The following is a 14,579-nucleotide window of genomic DNA, read 5'->3' as shown; positions in this document are numbered from 1 at the left end:
CCTGTTGACATGCTTGCATGCATGCTATTATTGCATGCATGTTATTATTGCATGCGGTTTAGCAAATACTAGCATATTTAAATATTCTAAATTTTTCCTTAATAAAAGAGTTGAAAAAGAAACTTGAAATTAATGACTTTTCAGTTGAATACAAATGAGAATTGTATCGTGCGGTGTGTCCTCAAAATGATTACTGCGACTATTTTCTGCTCCTTTCAAATGCCGTCATTTCCGTTATGGTAAAGTGAAGTGTTCACTTCTTTAAATCTTAATACTTTTCGCTAAATCATTTGAATTTTAAATTTCTGATGGTGTTATATATGCTTAAAACTAACTTTTTCTTAAGATTTAGGAAATTTGTTTAAAAAGAAAAGAAAAATGAAAATGAATACTTTGTTAAATTTAAAATCAGTAAAGATTTTCTTACATTGTTGTCAATTAATTAACTTCTACTTAAGAATTGTGGCTGAAAAGCCTTTTGTGTAATCTTAACCAATTTATACTGTTTGCCGCTAATTTTCAATGAATTACTAAATACTTTAAAATGGAAAATAGTTTTTGTAGAGCTGAAACCCAACATAAATAAGAATTATTGTTTCATTAATTAACAATGGAATACTAATAATCTTAGTGATTTAGTTTTCCTATTTAAATTTGCATTCTGAATTTTGTTTTATTATTTTTCTGTTGACTTGTTTTGCAGATTTCAAAACAAGCGGCAGGCATTAAAGTAGCATCGAAAGAAATGAATTCATCGATATTTGAATCAAAAATTAAAAGAATTACTAGAAATTTGCATAAATCATCTAAAAGCAGCGAATATGTTTTGTTTTCTTTTAAATTTTTTTTCTTTTAAAACAAACAGCAAAAAAGTGACAAGTGTTTTTTAAGTGCAATATACAGACTATGTTAGGTAATTAATTGTGAATTAATAATTTTAGTATGGTTAATTGATTTTAACAACCTGTGTTATGCATTAGTATAAACTAATTTTTCGATATTTCTTTATTTGCTTTAGTAATGTTAATTGATGAAAAAAAATTAGAATTAAAACAAAAAATAATTAAGTAATTTATTACGATTAAATTTTAATTTTAAAATTTTAACTAACTGTAATACTTCCGCACATTTTAAGATTATTCAACAGCTGTTCAATAAACTTACATCAGTGGAAAAGACAAAATTAATGCATAATATAAACCCGAATTGCGGAGCATTTCTGAAAAAATTTCAGCAAACTAATTCATCGCTTGCAATAATTGTAAGCGAATGCTTTCTTCAAAATTAAATTTTCAAAAAAAATTTCAGAAAATGAAAAACTTAAAGCAATTTTATAATCAAATTTCAAGTTCAATTATTAGCTTATAGTTAAGGGAAAGACAATATTTGTCTCTACTTTTATGATTATTGTAGGAAACGAAAGGCCCATTTGTTGGTAAATTATCAGTGAAAATGCTAAAAAAAGAATGGAATGTATGTACCGGTGATATGATCATGCTATTTGGTGTAGTTCTTTCTGGTCAGTCAGCTTTCTAAATATCCTATTTGCTTATTAAAAATGCTTAATTTTTGAATAATTAGTTGTTAGAGGTATAATATTAGATAACTGGAAGTACTTTAACCAATAGCTAATAAATTTATTCATTACTTTTGATAAATTTCAGCATTGGTAATTTTTTCTTTTTTCTATTGCCAACATTTTTTTCTTAGTCTTATCACACTATCAGGATTGATAACAGTATCATTCAATGCAGCATTTTTATTCGAATTAAAAAAAAAAAACTTATGCAAAAAAAATAACTGATTGAAATTTTGTATTATGGATGAGAGAATCTCTTATGTGATCATAGTCAATTCATATTGCTTGACACTAATTTTCCATTTGATACTTAAGAAAATATGGAAAAAAAAAGGAAATCAAAAATTCCGACATTTTTCAAAATTACGAAAATATAAGAAGTAGGAGAAAGCGTTGCAGATAATCTCGACTTGAATATTTCCTGGTATATTGGTACGAAAGCGATCATAAGTGGTGGACGATATCGATATTGGCGGAAAGGTTTCGATTGTTGTTTGGAAATATTTGATTGTGATGTATCGGATTCAGGCGATATTGTATGTATTGTGGAAGCAACAAATTGTATCGCTTCCGATATCAGCGTATTGCGTGTAAACGGTATGCATAAATTAAATTTTGTCACTTCTAACCGGGTTAGCATATTAATAGTAAAAGTGTATTAAAGATTAGATGAATTAAATTTCATCATTTATTTAAAAAGTAGAAATATTTTGCTTCATTGTAGATGATGATCTGGCTGGAATTGAGCCGAAATTTCTTCAACTTTTGAAATATGATGAAATTTATGATTGCGTGCAATTAGCATGCCGAGTATCAGGCTTTCCAATACCTTACGTTACCTTTTACTTTCGTAATCGTCGCATTATCAACAGTCAGCGAATAAGTAAGCTTTGAATAAGATATTATTAAATTATGTAAATAAATGGAAAATGTCTTTTGGAAAATGTCTCCAATTTGCTGTCTTTGTTGATCACATCATTTCTAATTGTTGTTTTATTATAAAAACATCAAATTGGATTGGAAAACTTTTGCAATTTTCAAGAAATTCTTAGCTATATCTTCACTAAAGAAAAGTGAAGCAAATGGGTAAGCAGAAAAAATGAATGATAATTGCATTTTGAATTATCAAACAAAACTTGGAAATATTAGATACTTGCGTATACAATTCTTGCATAGCATTATGCATTTCTTCTTGCAGATTCTTGCAGATGAGATTCTTGCACATAGGATTCGTGTATTACACATGCAGCTCTTGCACATGAAATCCTTACGCAAGATTTCTCCACAAGCAGTTCTCACGCAGAATGCTTTAATAGATTTCGCATATCTGTTCGGAAGTTATAAATTGCTTTGAAATTACTGTAACGGTGAATTCATTCAAAAATAAAATACCGCATTAATTAGTAACAGACAAATGTCATCGGTTGTCATAAAAGTTTGAAGAAAGTGAGACATGATTTTGCTTATGATCCTTAAAGAAATTTCACCTACAGATATCGACCGAAAAAATGATTGGTGGATATTACGGATCAATAATTGTACGGTTGATGATGAAGGTAAGTATGTAGCCCTTGCAAGAAATCGTATCGGAAAAATTTTGTCATCTTGTTCAGTGATATTAAGTAATGAAAATCCATCGACCTATATATCTGATGTATAGAATTTTTTTATCAAATATTACAGTAATATACAGTCTTTATTTTAAAACTTTTGAAGGTTTAATTAAATGATTCTAAATAGTTTGAAGTTGATATTATTTCATTTTACTTCCGTAAAAACCACAAACAAAAAGGAAATTTTTACTGTATTGGCTGATTTTGAAAGAATTTGTGTAATTAAGAATTCATCAAATAATTTTGTTAAAACAAATGAAAAAATGCTTAAAATAAATTATATTATTTGATGTTTTCAAAGTATTACAAAGGGAAGAATTTCTTAATTAAAAGAAAAAATTTTGTTAATTACACAATAATTTATAATAATTCAGACATTCCATTCATTTCCAATTCGTTTCTTTCTAGTTACTGCAAGTTTAATAAATGCTACCAATAGTTTTTTCTATTTTTTCCTCCTTTTATCTCTTCTACATTTATATAAACAAATGATTAATTTGAAATGAAAAAGTGAAAAGGAAGAAAATGAGAAATACAAAAAGTACGACGAATAAAATTATGTTTTGAATATTACATGAATAAGATGGCTGTTAGCTTAAATGTGTAGTGTTTAAATGATGAAAATTGGAAGGAGAAAAGACTTAATTTTTGTAAGGTCATATCTGTGAGAATAAGCCACTATCACCAACTGATCTACTTGACCTTTTGTCTGGATTAGTGCAACGTGATCCATTACGATTGCGTAAATAATACCAACCTCACATCCACGTAGTGACACGTATATAGCATACTGATATTTCATCTACCAATATTATTGATTTTATCCAGATGGACATTGTCAACGGATGTCACTATTATTCGCACTCTAGAGAAATTGTGTGCGAAAAGTTTGCATATACGTGCAATACATTGGCAGCAGGTTTATACCGTAAGATATCATGCATTTGAGACAAACATCTCCAACGTACCATAAATTTACCATAACATAAAAGTAGCAGACCCCTGAAAGCAGTAAAATATCATTCATCTGAAGGTAGTATCATGGAAATACCATGAACATTACTGCAGTAGAACAATATCATACAGCTCAGAAATACCATAATCAAGAATGTCTGACCTTAAATTTGCATAAATCTAATTTGCTATACAAATTGGTAATTCTTCAAACGGCATTTATAAAAATGTTAAAGTATCACATTGAATTTCATTTTTCTTTATTCTTAATAACGCTAATCACTGCGTTCCATACGTGGGTGGAGAAGAATTGCGATTCAACGCTCAAGTCATACTGTAATATGGAAATAGGCAATGTTTATGATGACGATGTTAATGGTATATGTGACTGCATCATTATCACCGATGATAATGATAGGTACGATAACATCATATTAGCAAAAGACAAGTAGTACATAGAAGGAACATTCTTGTATCCAATTCATCGTAATCGAGTCAAATGCCTCAATTTCTTCTTAGTTGAATGCGACAACTTATTTCTACCTCATTTATAAAATTAATCAATAAAAAATGCTGCTAATCTATTTATCGGTGCTTTACCGTGTCATTATTTATTAACGTTAATGTGAATAATGTATTTTGTAGTAGTCTACGGTACTAACATTTACTAACAATAAGCACAAGTTTAGTTTGTTATAATTTAAACTGTTTATTATTTATTTATGACAAATACGAATATAACTTATGATTACTTGCAATGTTTTTATTTATTATAATATAATCAAGTATATTGCGACAGTTTACAATTGTTGTATTATCTACAGTACCTATCAATTTGGAGTACCAAAATAATTTATACGGCTAAAATAGGCAATGTAAACTCTTTTGAGATACCGATTAAATAGCCGATTTGTGGAACATCGTTGTCCTTACCTTATTCCATTTATGAATTTCAATGAAATTACTCAACAATACATCATACATACATCAGTTCCAATCGATATCGTAAATTCTCTTCTATCTCAATCATTTCAAAATTTTCGACACTTTTAGTTCAATACATCTATAGGATATAATATTTTAACATTTGGAACTGGATGATTCTTTTTTGGAAAGGATTGAAAATTCTGAAATAAAATTGGAATCAATTATTCATACTTTTAGATAAAGGAAATATTTTATGCTTTAAAATATAAAAGTAATAATATCAAAGATTGGCTTCAATTGGAACAAATTCTTAAAGTTGTATGTGTATTTTTCCTCACAATGATCGTTATTATTCATTTGTAAATTACTGAGAAAATATTTTGCTTAAATGAACAAAAAGTTTTTGTATGCTAAAAAAAATAATTTGTGTTGTTAATCATTAAATAATCTCGCTTATAGAATATTATCAATAATTCAAAATTATTACCTTTAAGTGATTGAAACATATTATTGCTTTGGGTACTTTGAAAAAAAGCAATTATGAGTTGGCTAAAATTCGACCAGTTCTTTTTAGTCTGAATTTTTAATTGTTTTGTAGGAATTTATGAATTTTTATAAAATTCAAATTCTAGGCAAATGACTGGAAGTTAGAAAGCATAAAACGATGTATTGTGCAGAACTTTGTGGATGGTATCAATGAAGAAAACTGCATTGCTGTGTGGCGCATGTGTGACAAATATTTGCCCGATCAAACAAAAAAAGTTTAAACAAAGTTTTTTGCTTTATTTGAAGCAAAACTTTTAAAAAGTGAAAAATAAACAAACATTGTTTTGTCTATTAATAAAAGGAAAGAGTCGAAAATTGATGCTGCTATCTTTTAGTATTTCATTGTAGACTTTCGAATATGTTCTGTACACTGTTAATGAATCTGTAACCAACGGTTGTAATCTTGACTATTTTCACCTCAAAAGCAACCATTTATTCGAAATTTTGGATGCTGATTTGTTAAAAGTGAATGATGAAGTATATTGATTGATATTAATTAATTAAGCCATTTTTTCTCATTATTATCAATGTTGATTAATGTTAGACATTTTGAATACATGAAAAATATTTTTGATAAAAAAAGTTTTCGCTAAATTCTAAATTTTTAATTGAGGAAGAAGAGTTGAAAAGTTATTTGTCACAATTTTATATGCGTCAGATGGATGTTTGGATTCTTCTCAAACGATGGATTTTGATTGATCGTAAAAAACGCATGCCATTTTGTCGTCAATTAGTGAAGTCCATTCGCTATAATTTGTTGAATGATAAACAGGTCCAGCAAATCTTTACTTTAATTGCACGTCAATTCAAATTACAAATTCAAATTTAGGCATTCTACCTTCTTATTTTTAATTATTGCTGCTATTACAGTTATAATAATAATTATTAATATGGCTACTAATATTAATAGTTTTTTTTATTTAATTGTGTAACAAAAGCGAGAATAATTAATGTTTGCAAAGAAATAAATTACACTTAGAATTTTCGTATCATTTTATTATGATTAAAACGATCACACATAGTTCTAATTAAAGACTACAATTATCGTAACAAAAATCAGTACAACTTGCAATTGTTAAAAAATAAAATATATTATATGGAATGAACTAGAAAAATAAACTTTGAAATAAACTATAATAAAATAAATTTAATTTTCTAAGTGAATTAGCATATTTCTATTCTCGAATGAGTAACACATACAAATATTAGCTTGAAATAATTTTACTGTTTATTTACTAATGCATTATTAAAGTCTAGAAAAACTCATTTGAAATATTTAACTAATTCCTTAGAAAGGAACGGATTGATAACATTAAATTCGAGAAGAAAGAATTTACTAGAATTAAGTCAAAAAATCGAAATGAAAGAGAAGAAATTAAGAAAAGATTATGCAAATTTCAGAAGGATGAAATTAAGAAAGACCTTATACGTTTTAAAATGAACAATATCGACGATCAAAATATAGTTTGGTCAATGAATACTGAAAAAAGAATTCATCGTGATTTGCTGATAACGATTGGTGGATGGGAAAAAAGTGGGCCATCAAATATTGTTGAAGTACTAGATATTAATGCTAATAAATGGCGACGTGTGGAAACATTTGAGGATAATCGTCGAATAGCTTATCACGAATGCATCGTTATCAGTAATGTAAAATTTTGCTATTGGATGTTCAATACCGATTTAATGTATATAGAAAGCAATTTCATTGTGGTTTTTTTCATTAGTGAAATTTATAATATATGTTAATAAAATCCTGTAATTTGCATATTTAAGTAATATGAAATTCGGCTATTGTAGACTTATAAATTTTAAATACGAAGTTTAGAAATTGTATGTTATCGGTGGTTTCGAAGGATCGCAATATTTCAATACCGTACGCTGCTACGATGGTGAAACAAAGAAATGGCATGAATTAGCTCCAATGCATCATGCAAGGTAAGTTTTTACACATAATTGTTAAAATGATAAACCTTACCATATGTTACATTATGGTTACTGTAAAAATAGCATAATCCTCAAATGGAATAATGTAATAATTAGATAATAATTTTTTGAAAATTGCAGTCGTTTAAAAATTTACTTTAACCTAACTTGATAATTATATTTTTGTTATAAGCATATTATTATAAAAGTGTTCGAAGGGTCACTTATTTAGCTATTTTATTTGATTCGATTTTTTCGTTTTCATTTATTTAATCTTTATTTAATTTGACCTATCCTTTGAGTATCATGGGTCTGATTGCATTTGATCTGCTCTTTTTTTTCATTTATTTAATCGTTTTCTCATGAAAAAAAGCCAATTGATCAACTTGTCGTAAAAAAAGACATTGCTATAAATTTGTTAAATATTATGTGAAAATTATTTTTTCTAAGGAAAATATTAATTAAGAAAATTTTTGGAATTTTTACAGATGCTATATATCAGCATGTGAAATCAATGGTACAATTATTGTTGCTGGTGGTTCAGATGGTAGATTGAGGCTCCGAACTGCTGAGGTATATGATGCGCGCAAAAATCAATGGACAAAAATTCGGTTATTGCAATCTTAAATTAATTAATCTTTTAATTATTTAATGGGGAAGTCTTTCTTAACTTTAAAAACAAATTAAGTTACAGAATTTGAAGGAAATTAATGCACATTGATGATTTTGAAGTGTTGTCGTTGAATTCTTCCCTCAAATTTAATTGCAGGAATATGGTACAACGACGATCGGATGCAGCAGCATGTGCAATGGGTGGTAAAATGTATGTTGCTGGTGGATATACCGGTGAAACGGTATTACAAACGGTTGAAATGTATATACCGGAAATGGATATTTGGACTGAAATTGCTCATATGAGTACACCAAGATCTGGTAAGTATTCGTTCCAACTTAAGTCTACTTCCATCAAACGAAATCTATCTCTTTGAATTCTCCACCCTAAAGATAATTCTACAAATTTCCCTTCTGTCCATTCCTTCGTTATTAGCAGTATTTAGCCAGAAAATGATAGCACGAGTAAGCTTAAGAAATATTTCAGGCTTCTTTGCATACTTGAATTGACGGTTTATAAAAGATTTATTTGGCCATATCCATGACTACGATAGTCGTTAATCAGTTGGCGTGAGCAGAATTAATATATATTTTATGCAATGAAAGCCATTTGTATTAAGGCCCACCGTATTTCTAGGCCTTGCATGTGCGGTGGGTACAGATTTTATACTAATCGCCGGTGGATTCGATGGTATGAATCGATTAAGTAGCGCGGAAATCCTACGAATTGGAAGTGCTCATACTGTAAGCGTTGAACCAATGCCAATAGCAAGGTTTGAAATTTTTGAAATATTTCAGAAATCTGATCAATTTTTTTCTCCAACTCTTTATAAAAATTACAATTGTTGCAAATATTAGCCAACTGTTAACAATTTTTGTTTATCAATAAGTGAATGACCAAAGACTTCTATTTTTCATTTTTAATAAATAGTTATCAACAATTTAAATCAATTACGACCACATAGGTAGTATTTAAAACTTTCATCTCTTAATATTTCATTTCAAATATTATTAGCTTGTTAGCATGAAACTTCAATTAAAAAACGTCGATTTAAATTAACCAATCAAATTGCCTTCTAACTTTCCACTTGAAAAAAAAGAATTTCCTTAGATCAAATTTTGCAATGTGCAAAATGGGAAATTATTTCTATGCTATTGGTGGTTACAATACAACGGTGACTAAAACAGTCGTACGTTTCGATGGCAAAAAATGGGAAAGAATTTGTGATATATCAGTTCCACGTAGTGCTTTACGTGCCGTACTTTTAAAAGCTTGGTCTGATCCAATTCAGTTACTTTCTGATACAAGCGTAAATTCAAAAGACACGCATCATTCACTGTGTGATACGGATTCTTCAAAATCTAAAGAAACTGATAATTCCAAAATTACAGCAGTAAACAACGATTCCGATTAAACTTTTGCAACAAATATTTGATTGAATTGAAAATTTAGCAATCAATCTCGATTAAAAGTTCTGATCAGAAAACGTGTTTTTTTTATGTCATATAACTTTGATAATAGCAGCAATTATTTGCGATGTGAGTACTAATTACTTTTATTTCTACCATTTTATTTCAATATACTTGGGATTGAATATTTTCAAAAATGCTACTATGAACTTTAATATGTATAAGCAAGAGATTTGAGCAATTTTTTCTAATTTTAATAGACTACCCACTAATTTTTTGGATTAAACAATAAATTTCCAAGTCTATTTTTTAAAGTTAGCAAAATTTTTGTATATGATTCGTTGTGAAACAGTTCTGATGATGAAATTCTTTGTGTTGATGGGCAGAGTTGAATATTGTCTGATTATCATTTATCGATAACCGAAGAATTTGATCGTCGTTGAAATTATCAGACAATCCAAACAAATACGGAATGTAGTTGAACGGAACAACGAGAGCAGCAATTCGACTATGTCTAGTGGAAAAATGAAGAAAAAAGTGAACAAGTCCTGACGTAAGAGAAAAGACCTCGGGAATCGATCTCGTGTAAGCAAAAAAGAAACCTGAAGTCTCGATCTTAGCTCTTTATATAGTAGAAATGGTTTAGGAACTTCCAGACATTACATATAAAATTAATTATTAAACCAAAGGTGGTTTATACATACGTTAACTGCATATAAGTCTTTTACAATATTACGACAAATACGCCTAAGTCTTTACAGTAAGTGGTTTACTTGACAATATTTCAATTGAGGTTAATCAACAAATTTGGAGATGAAAGTTGAACAAATGACTCATTCTTTACGACATCGTAATATTTCATTTGTAATTTTTTCGTAGTGAATTACTTGCCGCGAAAATTACAATTTATATTGCTAATTTCTCCGTAATTAATCTTCTGAGTTTTTTTCGATATATTTGAGATAGAACAAGGGAAGAGAATGGAAAAAAAATTTTGTCAGATTGAAAAAAATAAATTAAGAGAGAAATGTAATCAGAATGGATTAAAATACAATGGGGGCAAATATAATGTGAAATACAATGGGCAATTTTTTAGCGTAAATATTTGACCACATCACTGTCAGCCATAAATTCATAACGAATTACTTCACATTATGCACAAAATGTAACGAAAGCTAACCTAACAATTTCCAACCTAATCTAATTTATGTCTGAAAAATTATCAAATGTATTCTTGCAAATTAAACAATTATTGCAGTTAATTTAGTTTAATGAATTTTAATTAGCAATTGATTCAGGACCTTTTTTTGCTAAAACCACAATTATTATACTGATTTAACTAATTTTACTCCACAAAATTCAGCTCTAAATAATAACAGTAAACAAGCAATGTTTAAGAGAATTAATAGTCAAAAATTTATCAAAATAAAGTTTTCAGTTTTATTATTTTGCTATTATTTCAAGTCAACCTTTTTTTCAGCGGGAAAAAAGTTATATAAAAGTTTTTATTTCATTTTATTTACAAATGATTAAATTAAAGCCATTAGAGTTAGTATTCAATTTTCTTTTATTTTTTCCATTACTTCGATTCGGTCGTTTATTTTATTGTTTAAAAAAAAACTTAAAAGGCATTTTTCCCATGTATTATGCAACGAAAGAAAATGAAAATTTCTTTCGCGAAAATTTATTTCTCAGGAAACATGAATTAATGGTAATTAATTTTTTTTTCTCTCTTTGTACCAATTTATCCATTAAGCTTATTTACCGTAGGTTAAAAAGAGATTGAAATTAATTAAACCTTTGAAATTAATTAATTTAACTCTTATCTTCCTCAGTTTAATCAATCCATCACTTTTTCTTTATTATTAAATAAGAAATATGTTCTAAATTGGAATTTTATATAGCCTTATTCGGGAAATTTTTGAAAAATTGCTGGCTTGAAATTGCTTTATGGAAACTTATTTGTTGAATGATATTTGATTAAATGATGAGTCATTTATAATACATTTAATTAATATTATTACTTAATATTAAGCATTATTCTGAGTGTTATTTAATGTTGAGTATTAATTAATTAATATTAAGTTAATTAATATTAAGTATTGAGTGTTAATTAATATTAAATATTATTCTTATATTTAATATTGGCTCAAGCATATTTGTCAAATGATGAGAAATTTGTAAAAGTAATATTTGGTGAGTGAATCGTCTAAAATTGCTTTTTGAATTTATTTTTAACACTAAAAAACAGAAAACTAGAAGAGAAAGGGATGAAACAGGTGATCAATTCTTATTACATTTAAAAAAAGAAAGGAAAAAAGTGCGAAGAAAGGAAGAAAAGATAAAAAAGCATATTGGAAACTTTTTCTATATCCTACCCCATGAGATTTTACCTGTTAACTAACAGCTGTTAAAACATCACTTCAAACTATTTACATGCTTGTTTAAGTTCATCTGTCAATCACTTATTTCATTAATTATCATCATTTTTTAACAATTAGTTACTTTGAATAATTTTAAATTAGTCTGTAACTGTTGATAAATCATGACAATAATTATGCTGTAATTGCTTTTAGACACTCATATTATTTATTATTTTTCAATCGTAGCTATTTATATTTGACCATGAATACAACTGTTAAGCTAATATTGTCATGCTGATTATTGTCATTATTGTTATTATCACCACAAATTTTTTAATTGTTGTGCATTACTTTTGGCATTTGCTCTGTGGATGATCATTATCACTATCTCACTTAACACTATTGTTTCTTCTCGAATTGTTATTATTGTTTTTATAATTAATACCTAATTCTCACATATGGTCCTATTTCCCCTATTAATTACGACTAACATTCATAATTATTATTGTTATCACTGTTTTCAAATATTATTGGAATTTTCGGATTATTATCACTAGTGATAAAAGCAAAGTATACATTTACGTAACATTGCGCATCAAACCAAAAAAGTACCGTAACAGTACAGCTGATATTACAATTACTATTGCATCATGCTTATTATTTTTATTCAAGAATGATAAAATTCAAAATTCACTTTTTACTCCTTTTACTAATTATTAAAGCAATAATTCCTGCAGATGTGCGCAACGATGTATTGTGGTTAAATTACAATTTAAAAATGATAAAGTTTTAAAATTCAGTTGTTATTTCTAACTCGTGTTGCAATTGAGCAATAATTGTTTGCAAATCCAAATGCATGCACTGCAATTCTGCACTACAAACTAAAACTAAGATTTCCCCGAATTCTAATTCTTTTTATCCTTCTTATCATAAATTATCGAGCAGTAATAATCGCTTACATTGTTACATGCATTTTCTCCTGGTAGTTGAGGTAAATTTTTAGAGCCAAATGATATATTGCCTGACTTCTTATCTTGACCTTTCTACCCATCGTATCTTCAGAAACGTTGTTGAAAAACAAATGAGAAGATTTCGAATTAGCAATTAGTACTTTCTGTTTTTTTTCATTAAAGTTCTTTTTTTCTTTTCCTCAAGCTTTCCACCTTACGATTTATTCCTTTCCATCGTTTCAGGTCCATTTTACTTCATTTTCTCGTGTTAGAAATTTAATTTGAAATCAATAAATGATTGAAGTCAGTAAATGATTAACCATAACGGTTCAAATTGAATTTCTTTTTAGTTCCATTAATTTATCGGCAAATTTTCATATCAAATAATCTTCTGCAAAAAAAAAAATTACTGTTATGTTGAAATATGAAATTGCTTTAGTATCTTATCTATGCTTAATCTCTTTTAATTGTTGTTTTATCACTGAAATAATTCGTTCATTCATTCCTCATTTTCCTTTTTCTATTCTTTTGTCTACTTTTTAACTTATAAATTCGGCATTTGTGTTGATATTTGCTAGGAATGCGTTTTAGTTGTAATTTCAAAATATTTCAGTAATCATTTCCAATATGTTTTTTTCATTCCAATTTTTAAACGATTCATTATAACTTAGAACTTCTTTCATTTCGCTTTTCTTTCCAATTACAGAAACAAATTTTGGCTTTAATTAATTCATTTGGAATATAAGCAAACGTATGTGTAAAAATGACATAACTGGTTAAAACCAAGCAAATAACAACAAAAATTTGGTAAAAAATTTGAATTTTTTTTTATTTTCTGAATTTAAGTGTGAAAGATGCCTATAGCAAAAGGAATAAAAAATATTCATGCATTTATAACGATTGGTCTTCGTCCACTGATACCACTTGGTATATTGATAGCGTATACATTAGTTGGTGCATTCATATTTATGAGCGTGGAAGGTCCTAATGAACGTCGAGATATTGAATTACACCAACGTGAACAGCGTGAAATATATGAGGTAATTTGCATATATCAATTAAAAATTTTTAATTGACTAAATTATTTAAAACAATTAATTACAACAACTGACAACAATAAGATGCGAAACAATAAATGGTGAAAAATTAGCAAACATTCGTCATTTAAGTAATATTAAACACAGTAAAGTGGCTCAATTTATGCCTTCAAAAACATACATTTTTATGCAAATGTCAACAAATACAAAATATTACAGTTAATCAAGTAAAGACTTAATTATTCGAAATCTGTTTTGTTCCTCAAACTTTTTCTTCCGTTTCTCCTATTGTTAGTTTTTAATTCATTTAAAATATTCAAAGCATGTAATTAATCAATTATGATGAAAATATCACCGAAATAGTAAGATGTGCGATTGCTTGGTTCCTCATATCTTTAGTTTCTGCTCACTATAAAATTATAGTGTTTTTAATTATAATGCATTACATATTCATTACACATCAATTATAAGTTACATATTCATCCATTACATATTATTGTTGTTATTATTATTATTACTGACATTGTTATTATTACTATTATTATTATGATTATGATTATGATTATTATTGTTATTATTATTATTATTATTATTATTATTATTATTATTATTATTATTATATTATTACTATTATTATTATGATTATGATTATGATTATTATT

General features: G+C 27.5%; 3 protein-coding genes across 3 annotated transcripts; all 3 read left to right on the top strand.

The window, feature by feature from the left end:
* Positions 1 to 1,186: 1,186 nt before the first annotated feature.
* On the top strand, positions 1,187 to 2,473 carry LOAG_07554 (hypothetical protein; the record flags this gene model as incomplete). Its single annotated transcript, XM_020447472.1, has 4 exons — positions 1,187 to 1,261; positions 1,414 to 1,519; positions 1,979 to 2,176; positions 2,304 to 2,473. 4 exons carry the CDS (start codon positions 1,187 to 1,189, stop codon positions 2,471 to 2,473), a joined length of 549 nt encoding a protein of 182 aa, XP_020302302.1.
* Positions 2,474 to 6,277: 3,804 nt separating this feature from the next.
* Positions 6,278 to 9,572, top strand: LOAG_07553 (hypothetical protein; the record flags this gene model as incomplete). Its single annotated transcript, XM_003143086.1, has 7 exons — positions 6,278 to 6,391; positions 7,021 to 7,269; positions 7,448 to 7,557; positions 8,034 to 8,156; positions 8,315 to 8,478; positions 8,795 to 8,930; positions 9,269 to 9,572. The coding sequence occupies 7 exons, from the start codon at positions 6,278 to 6,280 to the stop codon at positions 9,570 to 9,572; spliced, it is 1,200 nt and encodes a 399-aa protein (XP_003143134.1).
* A 4,162-nt stretch (positions 9,573 to 13,734) lies between these two features.
* On the top strand, positions 13,735 to 14,148 carry LOAG_07552 (hypothetical protein; the record flags this gene model as incomplete). The annotated part of the gene is made up of 2 exons (XM_020447471.1): positions 13,735 to 13,920; positions 14,137 to 14,148. The coding sequence occupies 2 exons, from the start codon at positions 13,735 to 13,737 to the stop codon at positions 14,146 to 14,148; spliced, it is 198 nt and encodes a 65-aa protein (XP_020302301.1).
* Between the last annotated feature and the right edge of the window lie 431 nt (positions 14,149 to 14,579).

This window comes from Loa loa (assembly GCF_000183805.2).
Source record: "Loa loa unplaced genomic scaffold supercont3.11, whole genome shotgun sequence".
Taxonomy (NCBI): domain Eukaryota; kingdom Metazoa; phylum Nematoda; class Chromadorea; order Rhabditida; family Onchocercidae; genus Loa; species Loa loa.
Note: the sequence above shows the minus strand (reverse complement) of the source record. Positions and strands in the feature narration are given on the sequence as shown.